This window comes from Zingiber officinale, chromosome 3B (genome assembly GCF_018446385.1).
Source record: "Zingiber officinale cultivar Zhangliang chromosome 3B, Zo_v1.1, whole genome shotgun sequence".
NCBI classification, from domain to species: Eukaryota; Viridiplantae; Streptophyta; class Magnoliopsida; order Zingiberales; family Zingiberaceae; genus Zingiber; species Zingiber officinale.
The window spans coordinates 83,546,415-83,571,048 of NC_055991.1; the positions used below are offsets into that span (position 1 = coordinate 83,546,415).

The following is a 24,634-nucleotide window of genomic DNA, read 5'->3' on the forward strand; positions in this document are numbered from 1 at the left end:
TTAAGGCCCACGGACCAGCGGAATCCATTATTTATCGCAATCGAGGAGGCAGCGTCGAGATCACTTCGACGAGGTCGGGCATTGGAAGGTGAAACCCTAGAGGAGAGGAGGCGACTGCGGCGAGAGAAGAGATGAGGAAGTTTGATCCGTGGCCGGTGTTCTTCAGGAGGGAGTTCAACCGCAACTGGCCTTTCCTCGTTGGATTCTTCGTCACCGGAGTCCTCGTCGTTAAGTTGACCGCCGGCCTCACTGGTTAGCCCTCTTACCTCTTTGTCTTTTGATCGTTAAGTGGCTCCGTAAATCATGATTTCGTTGTCTAATTCGCAGAGGAGGACGCCAAGAATTCCCCATTCGTGCAGGAGCACAACCGAAAGTGAGTAGATCTTCTTCATTCTGATTTAGATTCTTATGCTGATTTGTGATCTGATCTCATATCTTATATGTTGATTCGGTAGTTCGGGATTTAATTCTTTTTTTTTTAATATATAATTGGATCAAATTTATGGGTGTAATTTTAACTTATATCCCGCTTTTGCTTTTTCGTCCATCGTCTTGTTTACTCTGTGCGTATGATAACAAGTTTCACTGAAGAAGGTTCAATCTACTGCATACCGCTTACCGATGAACCCTAGGATGAGGTGCGTTCTTCATCTTGAAAACCTGTTGGCATGTTTAGCGTAATGGACGATCTAGAGCAAGAGTTAGGATGAAAGACGAAAATCCTTTTTTCTCTTGATATCAAACAATGAGATCCATTTAAGCATCCATCCTTTGTAACTCATCCATTTGAAACCGTACGAAAAAGTGATGCATTCTGCCATTCTCTTGATTCACATCAAAGTTTAATTTTATTTTCAGTTCCTTTATCTCTTCCTTTTCTATATATCCATCTTTTTGATCTCTCTCCATGTAAACAAGACCTTCTTAGGATTGTAACAAAACATATTGGTGTGAGACAGGGTTTATTAAATAGAATCGAATATAAGCTTAGTTAGATACAATAATTATAAAGGGTAAGATTTATTCTCAATACATGATCAACAAAATTAAATAAAAAATTACTGCCCTATAAATATAAAGGGTAAGATTTATAAGAAATTTATAAGTTTTATTAAATTACTTTTGGTTTAATCATTCTATAAATAAACTAACAGGACAGGTCTTTATTAATCAATTACCATGCATAACACAATTATTTGTTATAAATAATCATTAAAGTATTATTCAAAGTGAATGCTATTTTTTTACAATGTATTAATATATAAATAATTGTTAAGATAGCAGATGCCGAGTTGTCCGAAATCGAAAGTTTTAAATATTTAGGATCATTTTTGCAAAATGATGAGGGATTGAGAAATGTCTTACATAGAATACAAACAGGATGGTTGAAATAGAGGAGAGCGTCAGGTGTTTTATGTGATCGTAAAGTACATTTAAAACTTAAAGAAAAATTCTATAAACTGCAGTTAAACCTGCCATGTTATATGAATATGAATGCTGGGTTATTACTCTAGTACATGAGCAGAATATGAGAATTGTAGAGATGATGATGTTAAGATGGATGTGTGGACATACAAGGATGAACAAAATAAGAAATGAGAGTATTAGAGAGAAAGTTTACATCTATTGAGGGAAAATTTTGACAGACACATTTAAAATGGTACGAGCATGTACTTAGACGACTAATAAATGTTCCAGTTAGGCGATGTGAAACTATGACAAACACATATCAAATGAGGATGAGGAAGACAAAAAAAAAAACTTGGTTAGCAACAATAAAATAACATAAAATTTATTTAAGTATAGGTGATGATATAATAGGAGATAGAGCTCAATACGTTAAAAGGATTCATATAGAAGACTTGTTTGTTGATGTATATTAATATATAAATACAAATGGGAGCTTTGGCGTAATAGTAAAGTTGTTGCCTTGTGACTTTGTTATTACGGGTTTGAGTCATTGAAATAATCTCTTGCAATACAAGGTAAGACTGCGTATAATAAATAGATCCAATCTGATCCGACCCCTCTTTAGGATCCCGTATTAGCAGGAATTCACGTACCGGGCTACTCTTTTTTTATATTAATAAATAAACAAAAAATTTTAAATAGTTAAAATATTTGTGCCCCCAATCATGTAATCCATTTGAAAATCTGATTTATAACATTATAACTAAATTCAACGAACCCCCCTAAATTTGGGTGTCAATGTGTATAGTGGGGCATTTCACTTCTTGATATCTAAAAATAAGTAGATCTGCCATCTGAACGACCCTATAGTATCGACCCCACGGATATGGACGGAGATAAATGTAGATACATCGGTGTTAGGCACATGGTGGGGTGACCACAGGTCGTCAATTCCGGTAATCGACCCCTGGTCATTACATCAAATATGTGTGCACCCATTATCTATGCTAGGCCCTGGGTCACTCTTCTCGATATCCAAGACTTTGTTACATGGGGACTTAATTGATGCATTGATGATTTGTGGAGAAGTTTTTAAATTTAAGATATGTTCTTCAGTATTTAAGTCATAGTAAAGATGGTTTGGATAGTTCAGTGTATGTTAGTTTTAAACTTTGGTTCATTGTCTCTTTTACTGAGCTTGTGTTTTATTAGTAATTTAGGTGAATGTATACTATACTTGATATATTACTTAAATTTGCATTTATTTGTGAATTTAATTCTTAATTAAATTTTCAAAATTGATTTTGGATAATTTGGGTTTTAATTGGTTTTAACAGCAGTTTAATTGCCTTTGTATATGGAGTTTGGTAGAAATTTCATCGGACATGAGTGCAATTTGAACTTTAATTGGTTGAGTTTAAAGCCAAATGCTGTTAAAACAAATTAAATTAATTTGGTTCAGTGTAGGAGGTTTGGTTTAGTGGATAAATAGGATTTCACTTTGTAAAACTCTCCTAGCGCAGTACATGTTAGTTTTAGCTTATCATTGTATGTGTTGCATTGCATTTTCATCAGAACCTTCGTTTCTGTAACTTATGTTTTGCTTTGACTTGAATGGTTTATGTTTGGTGCATGCATGCTTGGTGTACATTATTGTTCCAACATTGATGGATAAAATGGTGTTATTTTTAGGCAACAACCAAAATGGTGCTTTTTTTTTTCAAATCATAAAGGGGCGCTTCACTTTGCTTTTTAATCAAAAGTGTGCTCCTTCCCAGCCATGTACATTTACTCTCTTGCCTCCATTACTATTCTCATTATTATCTCCCTCCTAAATCTCTCGCTTAAATTGTGAACCGATCGGAAGCGTTGTAACAACTACGAAATTGTAGTTGTGACACATGTTGGAATAGACACATGTTGTAGTAGATGCGATTTCGTAATTGCTATAACGTGAATGTTTGGTGAGCAGGTCGAATCCGTGTTGTAGTAGCTATAAATGTTTTTTACCGAGTTAAGTATGCATTGTAGTAGCTATGAAATTGTAACTGCCACACCTGTGTAAGTTCATGATTTAGGTGGGAGATTTACGAGAGGGTAGGAGGGTAAATGTACACGACTCAATAGTGACAATGAGCACCTTTTTGATTAAAAAGTAAAGTGGAGCATCCTTTGATGATTTGATGATTTGGAAAGTAATTAGGCACCACTTTTACCCTTTATTTTTTTGTGGACCTCCCTTTTTTGTGTGGACATGTTGCATGGCATATTCATTTGGCTATCGCCCCCAATTTTCCATCCTTGAGCCTTCAATTCCTTCATATAGCGAATGTCTTGTATTAGATTGACTTAGATTCAACCGATATTAAAGGTGCTAGGCACCACTAAGCACTAAAGGAAAACTTAGTCATAGTGCAGCATCAAGGTGATGGATAATGAAGGAAATATCAAATTGCAAGTGTCTAAAAAAAGATAGGGCCTAACTCATGGGCACACATCTCAGTACCTTTTGTTTTTTTAATAATCTAAGTGTTTAGGCTTTGTCTTACTAATCTTAGAGGTAGATGGTCTTACAAAGCATAATTTATGCATACTCAGAATTTAATCTTCAAGATAATTGTCTCCAATTAGGATTCAAATTCTCTTATTATTTTTTTGTGTGTTCTACCACTCTACCACATGCATAGGTGCTACTAACTTAGCACCTTTCTTCTTCTAGTTTGTGTTGGCTATGTTGCCTTCTGAAAATATTATTTTAAGTTGACTTCAATATTCATTCGGCCCGACATTTGCAAAGCCTATGCAGAATTATTTAATATTACCTATACATAATTTTAAACAGATGAATCGTGCATCCAACTTCTGATTAAATTCATATTACCAGATGGGATTTGAGGTTGTAACCTTTACCAATAGGACAAACATGCTATGTTTGAAGTTCCTAATAATTTAGGATCACACTAATCATTCAAATTATTATATTCCACCTGTAGTTTGTGGTCTAAGGGGTTAGGTTTTCTTTGAAAGTAGAAGTTTACCGGGAGCTCTTGTATAGTTGAAATAGCTTGTTACAAACTTCCGTAGCAAGTCCAATCTTAATCTCTTTATTCACTCCTTCCCTGAAACTTGTCAATCAAATTATTGAAATTTGCTTAGCTTCAAATAGGGCTGATCAAAAGCTAATTTAGAATTTCAGTTATTTTTTTAAATATTAGTTTAATCGGTAAGTTTGCCGTTTGGTTTGTCGGAAAAAAGTTTGTTTTTGATTCATTCGATTCAATCAATTCGATTATTAATTGATTGTGCAGTCTTTAGCTACAATAGAACTTTCAATTGATTTTTTTTTTTTCTAAAGGCAGATATTCTTCAAGAATTAATTTATTAACAACTTAGTTTTTGTTTTCTCAGGTGAAGCTATGGCTTTGTAGCTGAATTTCAGTGATGCAGCTCGCTGGCTTTGATATGTTTTGGTGTTTGTTTAGTTCCCAACGTAAAAACGTTCTCTGAGCGAAAAATAAGGCTCTCGTCTTTGATGCTGAACCAATTGTATCAACTTTATGATATAACACTCCAACTTCTTTTTTACTTTGTGTGATAAAATCAGTTTATGATTATTCAATAAAGAATATATAAAATAAATTAGCACTATTAAATTTGATTTGTTCATAAGTTAAATTCATAAACATCATAAATAAATGTATTTATAAATTTAAATAGTATCAATTAAAATTAGTACTCTTATTGAATTAAGCGTAGATGGAAATTTAGAATTAGATACTTTTTTTAAAAATAAATTTAAACTAATACTGCTGAGTAAAGTATTTGCTTAAATTGAATTAATTGATTGAATCGAATATTGGATTCATACTTTTTTTTTAAAAATAAATTTAAACTAATACTGCTGAGTAAAATATTTGCTTAAATTGAATTAATTGATTGAAATCGAATATTTGATTCGATTAATTTATAAATGTATTCGTTTAGAATTTAAAATATTGAATTAATTGTTTAAATTGAATAAGATAACTTCGAATCACGATTCAGAATAGTTTATAATAAAAATTTTTTGATTATTTTAATTTTATTGAAATAATAGATTTTTTTATTGGTTTTATCAATTCTAATTTTGTCCGATTGAGAATGTTTCGAGCTTTCTTAGTACATCAGTTGGTTTTCAAAATCGAATTGAATTTTTTTTTAATATTAATTAAATTTTTTAATCAATTACATTATAACAAACGATTCAATATTCTAATAAATAGTATCCGAATGATTTAATAATTTTGGAATTAAGATAACACAATCTTTTGGAAACTCCTTGTCCTTGTAGTTTAGTGATTTACCATCCCTTCGGATGGTCTATTGATAGGGATGTAAATAAATAAAACGGTTCACGAATTATTCGAAGCTAAATTCGATAAAAAGCTCATTCGAATTCGTTCGTTTATCTTATCGAACCGAACTCGATTTCGAGCTCGACAATTTTGTCGAGCCGAATTCGAGCTTAAGGATATTCGGCTCGTGAGCTCGCGAACATGTTTATTTATAGGCTCGCGAGCCAAAAAAATGAACCTTAAAACGAACCTTAAATCAAGCCAAAAAACGAACTCTAAAACGAGCCAAAAAAACGAGCTTTAAAACAAGCTTTAAAACGAGCCTTAAATAGAGCAAAAAAAAATGAACTAAAAACGAGCTCTAAACGAGCCCGAGCTCGCTTAACGAGTTAAGCTCGTTAACTTTGATAATCGAACTAATAACGAGCCGAGCTCGAACTGTTCGCGAGCTTAATAATTTTAAAACGAGCCGAGCTCGAGCCTTGTGATAAAAGTTCGATTCGAGCTCGAGCCGAGCTCGAGCCTGATACTATTCGGCTCGATTCAGCTCATTTACATCCCTATCTACTGACTAACGCATGAGGTATTATCATCATGAGGTCAAAGGTTCGAATTTTAGTAAAATCAAGATAAATATCTCTTTTATATACTAATCACTATTCTAAAAATTAATAATTATTAAATATTAGAGATGAACGTATTCATCTTTTTACCATCCTGATTTAATAATTTACCGATTATTATTAATCCTGAAGGTCGACTTTGACTGAAATCAACGGTCCATCGCCGCCATGGACGTGGAACTGCGAGGCAATAGCAAGGCGTGCATGGTCGCCACCTGTCTTCCTCTCTTCTTCACTTGATGGCTATAACTTCGAAATCCTTCTGTTTTTGCTTCTTCAAACAGAGTTCCAATCGAAGGTATTCATTCCGTCGATAATGGCGAGGCCGCAGAGCCCCACCTTGGGCTACATCATCGTGTACGTCGTCGACGTGGCCAAGTCTGTCGACTTCTACTCCGCCGCCTTCGGCTGCACCGTCCATTGCCTCGACTGCTCCCACTGACCGGTCACAGATTCAATTTCTTACCTGTAAAATTTTATCGTTCGATTGTTTACGGACGACCGGATGCCGTGCGCAGGTGGGGGGAGCTGGAGAGCAGGCCGACGACGATCGCAGTCACGCCGCTTCACCAGAGGGAGACGGAGGGTCGGACAGGGGCGGTGCGGACGGCAGAGGAAGAGAAGGGAGGCGCGAGGGGGCCGGTGGAGGTGTGCTTCGACTATGCAGACGTGGACGCGGCATACGAGAGGGGGGTGGAGAAGGGGGCGGTGCCGGTGAGCGCGCCGGAGGTGAAGGAGTGGGGGCAGAAGGATGGGTACGTCAGGGACATCGACGGCAACGTGTCCGACTCGGAAGCCACGTGGCCGAACCTCGTCGCCTTTAACTATACTACCGGATACGCTACCTGAATAAACGTAGACAATTACAATAATCCGTAATAAATGTTCATTTGGTATGAGTAGAAAGTTTAGAAAAACTTTTATGATCTGGTCCATCCTCGATATATTTTGAAAATTGGATGTTATCTGATTTAATATTTAGTAGACAGTTTTTAGAATTATTTAGTACACAAAGTTTTTAGAATCGGATATCGTAATTTTAAAATCAATGGTGGAGCCCGTTTGAGTGAATACGTAATAAATGGTAGGTATTAACGTGGGCACAATCAATTGTAGGTATTAACGTGGTTATGCCCTTGGGCACAATAATTGGGGTTGAATGAATGCGTAATAAATGTCCATTTAGCACTAGTACAAAGTTTTTAGAATCAGATGATCATTTTTTTAACCTAGGCATAATCAATGGCGGAGTCCATCCGGATGTTCAACCATGTTAATCCCAGACCATGGGTCATGAACGTGGAAGTAATCAGCCAGAACTGCCTTTTTCTTTTTCTCACAATTTTTATTTTCAGACTGTAAATCTAAGTTTGTCTCCTTTTTCAACACCGTTGAGCCCTCAGGCTAAAGTCCGAGTATGTATTAAAATGGTTTTGCCCAAAGGTACAGTTGTGACAGATCATGATCCCGAGTAGGTATTAACGTGGCTATACCCTTGGGCACAAGGTTACAATTGGGACAGATCATGATCCGTATTTTAGAAATAACCTATTTAATAAATTGGGATTTAAAACTGGAATTGGAATATTTTTACATAATATAATAATATTTAACCAATTATTAGTTATTAAATAATTTAGTAAAAATATATTCAATTTTAAGAAATTAAAACTAAACCTAAATGATTCTGTCCAAGTGCTGAGTCGATGGACACTGGGACGTGACGCTCTCCGCTGATTTTGACTGGTGATGTGGATCTTCGGCGAACCAGCAAAGAAGCCGAGCCGGGAGGGGTTTCCCGACGACGACCCTCCGACGCTCAAGTCAAGCAGTGAAGAAGAAGAGGAGCAAGACAACGCTACTGTGGCTACAGTGATGAGAATCGCATATCTCCGTCGAAGTCTGGGGATCCTTATATAGGATTCCGGAGAGGGGCGAGCACGCTTCTCGATGCGTGCACGCTTCCCCAAACATACATCAGTAGAGTTGTGTCAGAAAAGCATGTCTGACGTCATTCCGCAATCGTCTGAGCATATCCCTGATGTGATGGTGGAAACTTCCACCGTATGATACTCTGTCCTCTCCGGCCGCTGACCATGCTGTTTGTCAGCGGCAAGTGTCTCGAGGATGATGTTACTAGCTGTCCCTTTGCGCCTCTTGTCTGTTCCCGGTCCGAGCGGATCGATCGCTCGGCTCTCAAGGCCTCCGGGAATGCGCATACCTCGAACCGGGCGGGGAAGCCCTGCTCATATGCTTGGATGGGATTGCGCCTTATTGTCCTGTGGCTCGGCCGAGCGGCCTGTCCGCTCGGCCTAGAGACTTTTACCTTGAGCATCGGAGACCCGACCCCTGGTCGGGCTGTCTTTCGTCCGGCCTGGGAGCCCCCTAGCCGGATGCTCGGTCGGCCGAATACTCGGTCGGCCCGCCAGTCCGCTCGGCATGACCTCTGTCCGCCCGGAACGACCTTGGGGTTGACCCTCTTGATCATTGACCTTCACGTGTCGTTGACCTCCCGCCAACGAGGGTCCCCCGTCCTTACCACCGGATCACATGTCTCCTTCTCAAGTCTAGTCGAAGGAGGCGCTAAGTCCGACTGACTGGATTATCGGTCTGGCGACATGACGGTCGTTCTGTATCTGATGAGAATGTCGCTCGGCCTAGAACCCACTGACACTTGAAGAGTTCGACATGCCGGTGGATGTCTTGCCGACCCAACGTCGATCAACGCCGATGTCCTCCGAATTTCCTTGGAACTCGTGCAAATCCCCGCCATTAAGGCTGAGCACACGCCCTCGCCTGCATAATGGCAGTCATTAAATGCACCCAATGGGGTGATGCCACGTGGCCAGGCGGCCGTCATCGCCTGCTCGAGTTGTCAGACTTGATGTGACCCCTGGCGCTTTGAATTCAACGGGACGATGCGTTCCTCGGATCCCGTGCCCTGGATCGGGCGGTCCCTGCAGCTCGAGCCCAACCTTTATAAGGTCGCTTCCTCTTCTTCTGCCGCTTCCGCTCTATCGCGTCCGTGCTTTTGAAGGTTCCCGCTTCGTTCTCCGGCGAACCCATTCTCGACATTCCGGCCCTTCGCTCTCTTCTCCAGCCGTCCTCTTTTATGTAAGAACTCTTTGCTCACTCCCTTTTTGTTTTCTTCGCCCTTTTTCTTTGCATTCCGGTGGTGTCTACGCATCGCAGGCACTGTTCCGTTCATCTCCTCCGTTGCCTTCTGTTTTCCCTTTGTCTTGCATCCTGGTGGCAATGGCTAGTTCTTCTACCCCTTCTCCCGGTCTTTGGTATCAAACCATGGAGAGTAGGTTTGATTCGGGAGACGCCTTCAAATTACTTAATACCTATGAAATCCCTGATGACCATAAACTGATTCTGGCCAAGTCGTCCGACCGGCCCCATGACCCACCGACCGGCACTGTTACCTTCTTCCGCGACCAGTTCGTAGGCGGCCTTAGGTTTCCGATCCACCCATTTATCTTAGAAGTTTGCAACTATTTTCGTATTTCGCTCGGCCAGCTTGTTCCAAATTCCTTTAGGCTCCTTTGCAACGTAGTTGTGCTCTTCCGGGTACACAATATTCCCCTTAAGCCCCAAATCTTCTATTATTTTTACTACCCCAAGCAGTCCGAGCTGAGCACCTTCTTGTTTCAAGCTCGGATCGGTCTAGTTTTCTTTGATAAAATGTCTACCTCCAATAAGCATTGGAAAGAGCATTTTTCTTCCTGCGTTTTCCCGAGCCACCATCCTTCCGGACGAAATGGCAAACTTCGTTGTCGACTCCTCCCGAACTGAAAAGGTACCGGATTGAACCCGCTTTTCTGCACACGACGAACTTGCTAGCCGGGTTGAAGCTAGACATACACAAGCTGCTGCCCGAAGGGATGATGCACCTATTCGGATTAAGCCCGATCCGAACGCGGCTTCCGAACGGCCCGGGTAAGGAATAACCTTCTCTCCTTTTCTTGGCGTCTAACTGATTTCTTTTCTTTTTCTTGCAGACGAGATTTTGATGAAATCAGTGGTGTTTGGCCTGCTGAAGCGCAAGGCCGACGAGATAGAGGCGGCTGCCGCGCAGGAGGCGGAGAAGCTGGGCCTCACCCCGATCGGCTCTCGCGAGGGTGAGAGTGAAGAGGTACGTACGGGGGGCGAGGCGTCGGTCGCACGGGCGGTCACCACCGATGCAGCTGGGGAGAACGCTCCACTGAGTGCGCCACCGACCACTCGGCCCGAGGAAGCCGGCTCTGATGATGATGAAGTTCCGTTGGTTGGGCGTAAACGTCGCCGAACGGGCACCCCCACCCGCTCAACAACCTCTGCCATTCATGTTTCTGAACAGGCGGACGATCCCCCAGCTCCTGCATCTGTGGAAGTGCTATCGTCCGACCAGACTCAATCTCAAGGAGACTGGCCTGCCGACCCCATCGCCGCTCAGCCTCTCACCTCGCTCCCTCCAGCTCGCCAAATAATCAAGCGTTCTCTCATACGCTCTGAGCCGGTCGGACAAACTTCTGCTCCTTCCGCATCCGCCCAGTCCACTCCGGGCCGACATAGGACTATCAAGGCTCTGCTCCACCTGCCGACAGAGGAATATTTGCGCAAGGCTGACCAGCCGTTGAGCCCCGAACACTTGATAACCATTCGGGGACCCCTCGCAAAAGTCTGGGAGGACGCCCGAGCGCGCGTGGGCGTGATGCCACCTGGGCTGCTCGGCAACAGTCATCTGCAACAAGCTACTGGGGTAACTTTTACAAGCTTTTTCTTCTTATCCTCCGTTCGGTATTTTACATTTTTAACTGAATCGCAGCATTGGGTCAAGAGTATAGCGGTGTGCCACCGCTTAGCTTTCCTCGAGGAGGAATTCAAAAAGCACAAGGTCTCTGGGGGGGATCCCTCTTCAAGGCCCTTCCTACGCCGAGCTGAAGGCCGATCTGGAGAAGGCCAACAAACTACTAGAGGTCGAACGGCATAAATCTTCGGGCTTACAAACCATGGTAGACCGGCTCGAGACCCAGGTCAAGACCTACGATAAGAAGATTACTCTGGCCACTAACAGGAAGAATCAGACCGTCACTGACCTGGAGGCGAAGAATGTTAAAGCCCAGACCCTTGAGGTCAAAGTCAAAGAGCTGACCGACTTGCTGGCTGCCGAGAAGAATGACCGTTCGGCGAAGGTGGTCGTCCTTCAGACTGACCTGAAGACACTCCAAGAGGCGCTGGATGCCTCTCGCGCTGCCTTCAAAGAATATCAGGAAGCCGAGCCGAGTCGAATCATTGTCATGCAACAGAATTACATCCGCTCGGAGAAGTTTGTAGAGAAGGCTTGCGCTCGGCTCGTCCATGCTTTCGAGCTAGCTATCACCGCCACGACCGACTATCTGAAGAAAAAGGGCCAGCTGCCTGAAGACTTTACTGTCCCCATTCGCGATCATGCCGACCTCCTGACCACAATTCCAGACAAATTTTTTAACTATTTAGAGTGAAGTCTTGAATGTATGTTGGTCGTCCGGCCTATAACACCCTTTCGTAATCGTCGTTCGGCTAATTTTGTTGAATGAACCTATGCCCGTCTTTTTGTCTAATCATGCTCCTCTCGACTTTCACGTTACAGTTAAGCAGTCTAATGCCATATCACTTTCGTAAGTTTCCTTGGACTTTTGCGATGCCCAAGCTGGACCCTCTAATCGTCGTTCGTTAATCTATAAGTCATGTTCTCAATCGCCGCTCTACGCATTCTGGACCGGGAGGCTTTATAGTCGCCGGTCCGACTCTAGAGCTTAACGTCGCCGCTCGACGGTCTTCCGAGCGGGATATTTATGGTCGCCGCTTTGACCCTAGAGTTTAACGTCGCCGCTCAACGGTCTTCAGGCCGGGGGGTTTATAGTCGTCGATCCGACTCTAGAGCTTAACGTCGCCGCTCGACGGTCTTCAGGCCGGGGGGGTTTATAGTCGCCGGTCCGACTCTAGAGTTTAACGTCGCCGCTCGATGGTCTTCAGGCCGGGGGATTTATAGTCGCCGGTCTGACTCTAGAGTTTAACGTCGCCGCTCGACGGTTTTCAGACCGGGGGGTTTATAGTCGTCGATCCGACTCTAAAACTTAACGTCGTCGCTCGACGGTCTTCAGACCGGAGGTTTATAGTCGCCGGTCCGACTCTAGAGTTTAACGTCGCCACTCGACGGTCTTCAGGCCGGGAGGTTTATAGTCGCCGGTCTGACTCTAGAGTTTAACGTCGCCGCTCGACGGTCTTCAGGCCGGGGGTTTATAGTCGCCGGTCTGACTCTAGAGTTTAAAGTCGCCGCTCGACGGTCTTCCGAGCGGGATATTTATGGTCGCCGCTTCGACCCTAGAGTTTAACGTCGCCGCTCGACGGTCTTCAGGTCGGGGGGTTTATAGTCGCCGGTCCGACTCTAGAGTTTAACGTCGTCGCTCGACGGTCTTCAGACCGGGGGGGATTTATAGTCGCCGATCCGACTCTAAAGTTTAACATCGTCACTCGACGGTCTTCTGAGCGGGATATTTATGGTCGTCGCTTCGACCCTAGAGTTTAACGTCGCCGCTCGACGGTCTTTAGGCCGGGGGGTTTATAGTCGCCAGTCCGACTCTAGAGTATAACGTCGCCGCTCGACGGTCTTCCGGGAGTTTTGCCGTTCGACAACAAGTGCTCATATCCTTTGTCTTTTTAAATTTTTACTCCTGCAGCCAAAGGATACAAACGAACGAGACATACATGAAATAGATTACACTGGCGCACCTTTTACCCCGCTCGGTACGGCTGGAGATGGTTTGCGCTCCATGGTCGCTCTAGCCGTCGTCCATCCTCATCTTCTAGGTAGTATGGCCCCGATTGGAGCTTCTCAACGACTCTGAAGTGCCCCGCCCAGGGAGCTACCATCTTACTCACATCGCCGACCGGCTTCACCTTCTTCCATACTAGGTCGCCGACCTAGAATGCTCTGGGAATTACACGCCTGTTGTAATTCTGCTTCATTCTTTGCCGGTACGCCATCAGCCGGATAACTGCTTTAGCTCGTGCTTCGTCAACTAGGTCCAACTCCAGCTATCTCCGCTCGGTGTTGTCCCCATCATAGTTCTGGATCCGATTGGACTCGACTCCGATCTCGACTTGGACGACCGCTTCGCCCCCATATACCAAGTGGAACGGTGTTACCCCCGTTCCCTCCTTTGGGGTTGTGCGAACGGCCCATAGCACGCCGGGCAGCTCGTCCACCCAGCTTCCTCCCATGTGATCGAGCCGAACCCGAAGTATTCGCAGGATCTCCCGATTGGCTACCTCGGCTTGACCATTGCTCTGAGGATACGCTACGGAAGTGAAATGTTGTTCGATGTTGTATCCCTTGCACCATTCTCCGAGCTCCTAACCAACGAATTGTCGCCCGTTATCTTAAATGAGTCGTCGAGGAACGCCAAACCGACAAATTATATGCTGCCAGATGAACTTCTTGACCATCTACTCGGTTATCTTTGCGAGTGGTTCAGCTTCGACCCATTTGGAGAAATAGTCGACCGCCACTAACAAAAACCTCCGCTGCCCAGTTGCCATGGGGAAAGGTCCTACTATATCCATACCCTACTGGTCGAACGGGCAGGACACAGTAGACACTTTCATCTTCTCCGTTGGCCTATGGGAGAAGCTGTGGAACTTCTGACAGGAAAGGCAGGTAGCGACGGTCCGAGCGGCGTCTTCTTGTAGAGTTGGCCAGATGTATCCGGCCAGCAGGATCTTCCTAGCCAACGATCGCCCACCCGGATGACCTCCGCAAGATCCTTGATGTACTTCCTAGAGAATATATTATGCGTCCTCCGGGTTGACACACTTCAGCAGCGGACGGGAGAACGCCTTTTTGTAAAGATGGTCCCCAATAAGCGTAAACCAGCCGACTCTTCTCCTCAGAAGCTGGGCTTCTTCCCGATCGGACGGCGTGACCTCCGAACGTAAAAATTCTATTATAGCTGTTCTCCAATCGCTAGGGAATGTGAGACATTCCATCTGGTCGATGTGTGCCACCAAGGACACCTGCTCAATTGGCTGTTGGATGACGATCGACGATATTGAGCTAGCGAGCTTGGCTAATTCACCCGCTGACTGGTTCTCGACTCAGGGGATCTTCTGTATAACAACCTCGGTGAAGTTAGTTCTGAGCTTTTCAAAGGCCTCCACGTAAAGCCGGAGCCTTGCGCTGTTTATCTCGAAAGACCTCGAGAGTTGCTGACCGGCCAATTGGGAATCAGAGTGCAGTATCACCCAGTGGGCTCCCACATGCCTCGCGGCCTGTAGGCCGGCTATGAGGGCCTCATATTTCGCCTCATTATTTGTTGCCCGATAATCCAGACGGACAGATAGGTGCATCCGCTCTTCTTGAGGAGAAAGTAGTAAAATACCTGTTCCGCTCTCGAGCCGAGTGGACGATCCGTCCACGAATACTTTCCACAAAGCTTCGGGCTCGGGATTATGTACCTCAGTTACAAAATCTGCCAAAGACTGCGCCTTGATCGTCGAGCGGGGTTGATACTAGATGTCGAATTCACTGAGCTCCGTCGTCCACTTAATGAGCCGCCCGGACGCCTCAGGGTTTAGAAGTACTCTTCCCAGCGGGCTGTTTGTCATAACGATGATAGTATGCGCCAAGAAATAAGGACGGAGCCTCCATGCGGCCAGGACTAGGGCAAACACGAGCTTCTCGAGACCAGTATAGCGAAACTCAGCATCTTTTAAGATGTGACTCAAGAAATACACTGGCTGCTCCTCTCCGCCTCCCTTTACCAATGCCGAGCCGACAGCATGCTCGGTTGATGACAGGTATATGCGGAGCGGCTCGCCCACGTTTGGTTTAGCCAGTACAGGTAGTGAGTTGAGATAGACTTTTAGCTCTTCGAACGCCCGGTCGCACTCCTGATCCCACTAGAACTTGGTGGCCCGGCGCAGGATCTTGAAAAATGGCAAGCTCCGGTCGGCTGTCTTAGAGATGAATCTTGACAATGCCGTTATCCGGCCGGTGAGGCGTTGCACTTCCCTCAGATTCCTGGGAGGCGGCATGTCTTGCAGTGTTTTTACCTTGCCAGGGTTCGCCTCTATGCCCCGCTCGATCACGATATATCCCAAGAAGTGCCCGCCTTTTGCCCCGAACAGATATTTTTGGGGGTTCAGCTTGACTCCGTACCTCCTCAGTGTTCGGAAGGTTTCCTCTATGTCTGTACAAAGATCGGCCGCTCGGAGTGACTTGATTAGTATATCATCCACGTAGACTTCCAGGTTACGCCCGATCTGCTCCCGGAATACTCTGTTCATCAGTCGTTGGTAAGTAGCCCCAGCGTTCTTGAGTCCGAACGGCATCACGTTGTAGCAGTAGGTGTCATCCACCGTAACGAAGCTCACTTTGTCCTGATCCTCCCGAGCGAGCGGCACTTGGTGGTAGCCCTGGTATGCATCCAGCATGCATATCAGCTCGCACCCCGAGGTAGAGTCTACCAGCTGATCGATCCGGGGCAGAGGGTAAAAATCCTTTGGGCATGCCTTGTTTAGATCCCGGAAGTCGATGCAGACTCTCCATTTGTTGCCTGCCTTGGAGACCAGCACCACATTGGCGAGCTAGCTCGGGAATTGCACCTCCCGTATGTGGCCGGCCTCCAGCAGTTTCTCAACTTCAGCTCGGATGATGACATTCTGTTCAGCGCTGAAGTCCCTCTTCCTCTACTTCACCGGCCGAGCGTCCGATCGGACGTGGAGTTCATGCTGCGCTACGCTCGGCGAGACCCCTGGCAGTTCATGAGTTGACCAAGTGAAGACGTCGCAGTTTCGCTCGAGACGTCCGATCAGCTCCTCCTTCTGGCCTGGCTCCAGGTCGGATGCTATGAATGTCGTGGCCTCCGGTCGAGTAGGGTAGATCTGTACCTCCTCCTTTTCTTCATAAACTAGAGAAGGTGGCTTTTCGGTTATAGCGTTTACCTCGACTCGTGGCACTTTCCGAGCGGATTTAGCCTCGGCTCGGACCATCTCTACGTAGCATCGCCGGGCTGCTAGTTGATCCCCTCGGACTTCTCCGACTTGGTCTTCTACTGGGAACTTGATTTTCTGGCAGAAGGTGGAGACGACCGCTCGGAACTCGTTGAGAGCCGATCGCCCCAAGATCACATTGTACGCGGAGGGAGCGTTGACTACGATGAAGTTAGCAGTCCGCGTTCTTCTGAGCGGCTCCTCTCCCAGCGAAATAGCCAGCCGGACATGTCCGACCGGCACAACTTCATTACCGGTGAACCCGTAGAGGGGGGTTGTCATTGGCAGCAACTCGACTCTGTCGATTTGCAATTGGTCGAAGGCCTTCTGGAAGATTATGTTGACCGAGCTGCCTGTATCAATAAAGATGTGGTGAATAGTGTAGTTAGCTATTACCGCTCAGATGATGAGAGCGTCATCATACGGGACTTCGACTCCCTCGAAGTCCCTAGGCCCAAAGCTGATCTCGGGCCCGTTCGCCTGCTCCTGACTACAGCCAACCGCATGGATCGTGAACTGCCTTGCATGCGCCTTCCGCACCCTGTTGGAGTCACCTCCGATTGGTCCACCAACGATGATGTTAATTTCTCCTCTGGACACGTTGCTTCTATTCTCTTCCTCCCGAGCGGATGGCCTGGGACACTCGTGCGATGCCCGAGGTTGAGTCCTGGGCTGCTGATGATGTTGCCGCTCGGGGGATCCTCTCTCTGTACGCCAACTAGGGCTCTGGTGTCGATGTCGTCGATTCGGCGAAGGCGATCGACGACGATAGCTCCTTGGCGTAGGATGGGCGATTGGGGGGAGGCTCCGACAGTCGTGGGTGTTGTGAGTTGCTGACTGATGGAGTGAACAAAACATGGGAGTCCATACCTTCCCCCTGGGCTTAGGCCGATCGGCCGCTACTTGTTGAACGACATACGGCCTTGCTTGCTGATGAGGCCGGGCAGCTTCTGCGCGGGATCCCCTCGGTGGTTGATAATTGGAAGGCGGCTTCCGCTCGGCCTGAGCTGGTGGCTCGGATGGCGCTTCCTTTTTCCTCGCCATCTGAGATTTCTCCACGTTGATGTACTCGTTGGCCTTGTTCAACATGTGGTCGTAGTTGCGAGGCGGCTTTCTGACGAGCGAATGGAAAAAATCACCATCCACAAGCCCCTGTGTGAACGCGTTCATCATAGTTTCTGAAGTGACCGTCAGGATATCCATGGTCATCTGGTTGAAACGCTGGATGTAGGCTTGGAGCGACTCCTTCGAGCTTTGTTTGATGGCGAACAGACTGACGCTGGTCTTCTGGTAGCACCTGCTGCTTGCGAAGTGATGGAGGAAGGCCGTGCGGAACTCTTTGAAGCTCGTGATGGATCCGTCCGGTAACCTCTGGAACCATCATTGTGCCGATCCAGAAAGGGTGGTGAGGAACACCCGACACTTCACACCATCTATATATTGATGTAAAGTGGCTGTGTTGTCGAACTTACCCAGATGGTCGTCCGGGTAGGTGGTCCCGTTGTATTCCCCGTTCGCCGGGGGCACGTAATGTCTTGGTAGTGGGTCGCACCATAGTTTGTAGAATCGCAATCCTACGCAGGATCGATTTAGGGTCAGGATCGGATCGGTCAAGATCGGATCGTAGAATCGTACGATCCTACCAAAAACCCTTAAAATCTTATCATACATGATTAATAATTAGATAAAATACCTAAAAATCTCATTTACATATAAATAAATAACTAATTTTGTATATATATGCAATCATTTACACTCAACACCTCAAATTACATTACTACATGTACAAATTTAAATTAATTTGTAATTCAACTATTATTCTCTTATAGTAATAATATTTATATTTTCATATCATAAAATGAAAAAAATATAAAATTTCTATTAATACAATAATAATAACACATTCAATGTAATAAATATTTCCTTGGTTTATAAGATAATTCAATTTACAAGCCAACAAAGCACCTAACGCATATAATAGAAGCTATTGAATCCTTTGATTCAAATATGAGTACCGAAAATAATCTTCTAAAGACTGGTTGATGTCACACAATACTAGATAATAGGCATCCAAAAACTCATTATTTTGAGGAAAATAAATGACAGAATATTATTGATAAAAAATTAACTCAAAAATAGTTAAACATATGTTTAAATAATTTAAACCCCTAATAAGATGAGAAAAAAATAATAAAAAAAAATATAAAATCTCCTAGACATCTGAAAAGGATTTAAATGATATTTTTTGGCTTTGAAATAGGGTGGTTAAAGATAAACTTTGAAATTTATTAAAGATCTCTGAACGAGCTTTGATTTGATATATTATAGGTCACATGGTTCAATCCGAGTCAAAAGTTATGACCTCTCAAAGCTTCTACCGATCCTGCTCCGATCCTACCGATTCTGTTCCGATCCTACCGATCCTGCTGCGATTCTACTGCAAAACTCGATTCTGCACGATCTTGGATCGATTTTGGGTTTCCGGATCGTAGAATCGTACGATCCTACGATCCGGATCGCGATTTTGCAAACTATGGGTCGCACAGGATGGCCTCGAAGAATTGTCTATTGACCCGCTCGGGGGACGAGTCTGTTCGTGGCGCCATACCCTTCCTTGCGTCGCGGAGGGGCGCCTCATCGGACAAAGAGCCCCGATCAAGGTTGGCTTGCGCGACTTCCGAGGGCGTTTGGAATAAAGCCTGATGGAACGGTATCGGGGCGGGTGGGGCTTCCACCTGAGTGTCGGTCGGCCCTTTGTTCTGGCCCCATATTGAGAGATGCTCCGGCCGATCGTCTGGTGACGTCCGACCGCCTGATGTCGACGTTGCCTGTTGCGCTATCCGATCGGCTTGAGCCTTTTGTTGTTGCTCGACTATCTTGGCTGCCCGCGCTTGGATGAGCGCGTCTAGTTCTTCGGGAGAGAGTGTCACCATGAGTTGGCGTCCAACTTCTTCCATCGTCTCTGCTCGGATTCAGGAACGTTCCCACAGACGGCGCCAATTTGATCCTGTCCAAGCGCTGAGTCGATGGACACTGGGGACGTGGCGCTCTCCGTTGTCTTCGACTGGTGATGTGGATCTCCGGCGAACCTGCAAAAAAGTCGAGTCAGGAGGGGTTTCTCGGCGACAACCCTCCGACGCTCAAGTCAGACAGTGAAAAAGAAGAGGAGCAAGGCAACGCTACTGTAGCTACAGTGATGAGAATCGCATACCTCCGTCGAAGTCTGGGGGTCCTTATATAGGACCACGGGGAGGCGCGGACACACTTCTCGATGCGTGCATGCTTCCCCAAACATACCTCAGTAGGGTTGTGTCAGAAAAGCATGCCTGACGCTATTCCGTAATCGTCCGAGCATATCCCTGACGTAACGGTGGAAACTTCCACCATACGATACTCTGTCCTCTCCAGCCGCTGACCATACTGTTTGTCGGCAGCAAGTGTTTCGAGGATGATGTTACTAGCTGTTCCTTTGCGCCTCTTGCCTGTTCCCGGTTCGAGCGGATCGATCGCTCGGCTCTCAAGGCCTCCGGGAATGCGCATACCTCGAACCGTGCGGGGAAGCCCTGCTCATGTGCTCGGATGGGATTGCACCTTATTGTCCTGTGGCTCGGCCGAGCGACCTGCCCGCTCGACCTAGAGACTCTTTTACCTTGAGCATCGGAGACCCGACCCTTGGTCGGGCTATCTTTCGTCCGGCCTGGGAATCCCCTGGCCGGATACTCGATCGGCCGAATACTCGGTCGGCCCGCCAGTCCGCTCGGCATGACCTCTGTCTGCCCGAAACGACCTTGGGGTTGACCCTCTTGACCTCCACGTGTCGTTGACCTCCCGCCAATGAGGGTCCCCCGTCTTTACTACCGGATCACTAAATTTAATAAAACTCAAATAGTATTTATTTATTTGGTAAGAATTTTAATTCTTTAGAGTTATAAAATATTTTTAATAAAAGAAATTTGTCAATTTTATGATTTAAAACTAGAAGATTTTTAAAAAAATATAATAACATTAACTTAACAACCAAGTTAGTCGTGGCATACTAAAATGATTCTAGCGTCCCAAATTAATCCGGACGTCTTCATTTTTGAGTGTCACCAACACGGTAGCAAACGACGAGGAGTCGGGGAACTCTATTAAGCATTCATGAGAGCCTATTGTTAGTTTGTTACCAGCATCACGATGCTCATAGCTTATATGTTGGCCTTTTCTTTTACCTTTAGAGAGAGGATTTATAGGGCCTATTTTAAGATCTTCGAGAAAAGATATAGCCGGGAAGAGTTATAAGACTATAAGGGTGCGTTTGATTCAAGTTATCATGTATATCCTTGGTTATATGATTATCAGGTAATCACATAACCAAGATTATGGGGAATAAAACATAACCAAATGTTGTTTGGTTCAATCTAGATAATGCAACAAAAATATGTTTGTTTGAAGATTTTAATGAATAACATAGTTTAGTATTTTACTAGATTACCTTAGTTACAAAACCAACTATACATAATAATAATAATAATATTATTATTATTATTATTATTATTATTAATATTATTATTATTTAAACTCTATTATATTTTACTATATTTTCATGTTTTTTTATTTTTATATATATATATATTTTTTATTTTATTTTTTTATTTTTAGGGTTTTTTACATTTTTCAAATTTTTTAATTTTTGTTAATGTTTTTAACATTTTTATTATTTTTTTACTTTTAAATTTTTTTAATGTTTTTTCTATTTTTTTATATTTTTTTTGTTTTTTTTTTTTTAAATTTTTAATGTTTTTTCTATTTTTTTTAAAGTTGTTTTTATCATTTTTTATTTTTTATTATTTTTAATGATTTTTTTTTTAAATTTATGTTTTTTTTGTTTTTTTTTCGTTTTTTTTTCGTTTTTTTTACATTCTATTTTTTTTCACATTTTTCTTTTATCCGAGGATATTTTGGGTTAAAAAAATTCGATAACCCCGGAATCAAGAAAAACCTCAGTTTTCCAATTCCTGGTTGCATGCCCCTTTTACTGACGTGTCGGGCATGGAGCATTACTCGGGAATCATCGATTACCTAAATCAAACAGCGTTTTTGTTGATAACCTTGGATGGATAACCAAGATTATCAAGGATAACATCCAATCAAACGCACCCTAAGAGTATCCATAATAGTTGGAGCTTTAGAGAACTCCTTCGTTGTCACATCTACATCATGTCAAAAATAAAAAAATCCTATATATTTCTTTACTATCAAAAAAATCTCTCAACAACTCCTTCGTAGATCTCACACTTTTCATTATATATATTTCTCATCTCTCCTTCATATTTTACATTATATATAATTAATTTTTTTTTATAAAATTTAAATCCATAAATTGCAAATATAAAATAAAACTAGTAATTAAAAAAACATAAATATTACAGTATATCAAATAAAAAGATATAAATTATAATAATATAAAAAAATAAACTTAAACACATCTACACTAGACCATGTCTCTAATTAATTTTTTTTCAACTATTTTCTCATGTATATGAAGTTGTCCTGATGTCATCTCACTAGTATCCTTCATAAGAATTTCATAATCCTTATGAAAGATATCGACTTTCCGCAAAATCAATTTTTACATTTGATATTCTTGTCATTCTTTGTCGATGTTTAGTTCCATTTTGTCGCCCTCTCTGACTTTGGATTTACCTTTCCTCTTCGCTGCCTTTTGCCCTATCAGACAAATGCGGATTTCAGAATTATCCACATCAACACTCATATCTGGATTTAATGTTGAAGTGTCCTCCCTGATTCAGATGTTCTTGCCTTCTTGCTAGAGTAATGAGGAATTGATTTTGGAACATATTTCTCATACTCTCTTAAAACCCTTCACACATGCATATACTTAAAGTCCTTGTTATTGTTGTTAGCTTTCCACATATTCAGTGCGTTCTCCAACACGTTCTCGTCACTCCAACTACTTTGACGATGAGTATACAAATTATAATAAGTTACAGAAAATTCATTTTTCATTAATGTAAACCTATAGTAATGCAATTCTAGCCACTAATAGCTTATCGTCATAAATCCAATGGGTCAATGCTTGTTGTAGTAATCAGCTATACAAAGTTTAATCCTTCTGGTCATTACCAATTATTACATCGATGCTGATAGTTGTCCATGACTTCGCAAGGACCACGTCTTCATCAAGAAATCAAAATCTTCATTTCGAATCATCTTTCTTCAGTTCAACTTCACGCTCTTTTGTGATAAGTGTGGTGACCACTGAGTTGCTAGAACAGACGATGGCATCAAAGATTCTTTGTCACTGATAGATGGGTCAATTGTAACACTTCTTGATTCATTTGAAAGCATGACTGATGGTTAAGTAGGAGAAAATACGTAAGAAGAAAGCATTCCAAATTGACTACCCATGGGTGACTAATCTTATGATGAATGCATACCAAATGTTGCCTGTGTGGCATTAATTGGAAATGTATTTATAGATTTTTTTTAAAATAAAAAAAAAATAAATTGTGACCATTGAATAACAACTAAAAATTAACCGTTGTTCAACGGCTAAAGTTCACCAACAACTAAAAATTAACCGTTGTACTTGATGTTGCTTTTGTTTTTTACAAATATTTTTTAAAAAAATTATTTTAATATGAAAAAATAAAAAATTTAGAGAAACGGCTCCATTGTTCGTTTAATCTAAGGAACCCCCTTCCACTTATGGAGGGAGCTCCTTCCCATTGGCCACATAGAGAGTGGAAGCTCCGAAAGATTCCCTAAGAGACGATCAACTAAAGAGAGTCTGTAAAAGCTCATCTTGCCTTTGAGTAGGAGCGGGAGAGGAAGAGCTTAGGTAAACAAAACCAATCTTGTAACCTAAGCGGTGCCATCCGAATAAACTCAAATTTTTAAGTGCAACAATGTTCATGTAAAACTTGTATTACCAATTTTTTTTAATAATTCAGAAATCCAAATATTGCCCGATTAATGCAGGAGGTAGATGACCTTTACTCTTAATTCATCCAATAGATAAATTTAAAGTACAATTTATACCCATTCAAAAGTCGACCTCTAAGAGATATTCGTCCCATTTGAAATTCAAATTCTGAATGCAATAATATTTTTCCTCCCACATGCTATCAAGGTATCAGAATTTTTCATAATTTATATCAATTTTGATAATGAGTTGGATTCCATATGATATTTATATTCTACCCAAATATTCTGTATTCATGCCATCGTTCAGGTAAGCAAAAAAAAAACTGATGAAATTCATAGGTCATCCATCTTTGATTGAGACAAATTGAAATGATCTAATTCTAAATTTCATGAAATTGTTTCCAATTGTGAATTAGATCATACAAATATCACACTGTTGAATTGAAATAAGGAATGCACAGAAAAGATGATGAAACCTGAAACTGGTGTAGAACACAGAGAAGTGAAGCTCGCCTATGAAGACTGGACGAACAGTTCATTGAAGTGGTCGAAAGCTGAGGCAGATACAGAACACCGATCGATCCTGTAAAGTAGGAATTCAAGTGTAAGAGTTTGTCGAAATTCCATGAAGGGAAGATAGAGATAGCGAGGTACCTATAGCCATAACCATGGCAAAGAGAGGGCAGATCCAGATAACATCAGCCAAAAAACTGCATTTTTTTTTATTGATTACAAGAAAAATTCTCCGATGAAAGGAGTCGAGTAGAGCGATTTGAACGATCGAGTAAGCTACTTGAGGTTGTTTCCCTTGGATTCATCGGGTGGGGGAGGATCCACCAGCGGCAGAGTCTGCAAAGGCCATATTAGGGTTTGAGTAAATGGGAGGGAAACAAAAAAAAAAGGAAAAGAGGAGGGATAAGACGGACGAGGTCGGGTTTGTAGATGTTGTGGACGATGGAGGCACCGGCGAGGAGAGAGACGACGACGACGGCGCAGGACAAGGGGAGGGACGGCGTGCCGGACGGCGGCCTGCTTCCGCCGAACTTCTTGCGGCTACCGCTCATTGGCGTTGTTTGTCGAAGGCGGCGGCCGATCCATCGCAGCACGCGACTTTTTTAGAGACGGAAAGAGCCCCAACGCGAAGACTATCGGTATACTCTCTTTACAGCCGTCCATCCTGAACGGATTAAATCTAAGGCGTTCGTTTTTAATTAATTGACGGTCCAAAATTAATCTAGTCAGATCTGACGGTCGCAACTGAAAGAGCACCCCTATTATCGCTTTTGGCAAAGATTTTTTTTTTCAAATTAAAATAAAATG

General features: G+C 43.3%; 1 protein-coding gene, 1 long non-coding RNA gene and 1 pseudogene across 2 annotated transcripts; 2 read left to right on the forward strand and 1 right to left on the reverse strand.

Annotated features, from left to right (window-relative positions):
- Positions 1-37: 37 nt before the first annotated feature.
- LOC122056667 lies at positions 38-4,995 on the forward strand. The gene is made up of 3 exons (XM_042618723.1): positions 38-252; positions 328-373; positions 4,819-4,995. The coding sequence occupies exons 1-3, from the start codon at positions 132-134 to the stop codon at positions 4,820-4,822; spliced, it is 171 nt and encodes a 56-aa protein (XP_042474657.1). The 5' UTR covers positions 38-131; the 3' UTR covers positions 4,823-4,995.
- A 1,327-nt stretch (positions 4,996-6,322) lies between these two features.
- LOC122054977 lies at positions 6,323-7,191 on the forward strand (annotated as a pseudogene).
- Positions 7,192-23,622: 16,431 nt separating this feature from the next.
- On the reverse strand, positions 23,623-24,433 carry LOC122056669. Its single transcript, XR_006133352.1, has 3 exons — positions 24,241-24,433; positions 23,969-24,163; positions 23,623-23,897 (listed from the first exon to the last, which is right to left on the reverse strand). It is a non-coding gene; the product is annotated as an uncharacterized LOC122056669 (long non-coding RNA).
- Between the last annotated feature and the right edge of the window lie 201 nt (positions 24,434-24,634).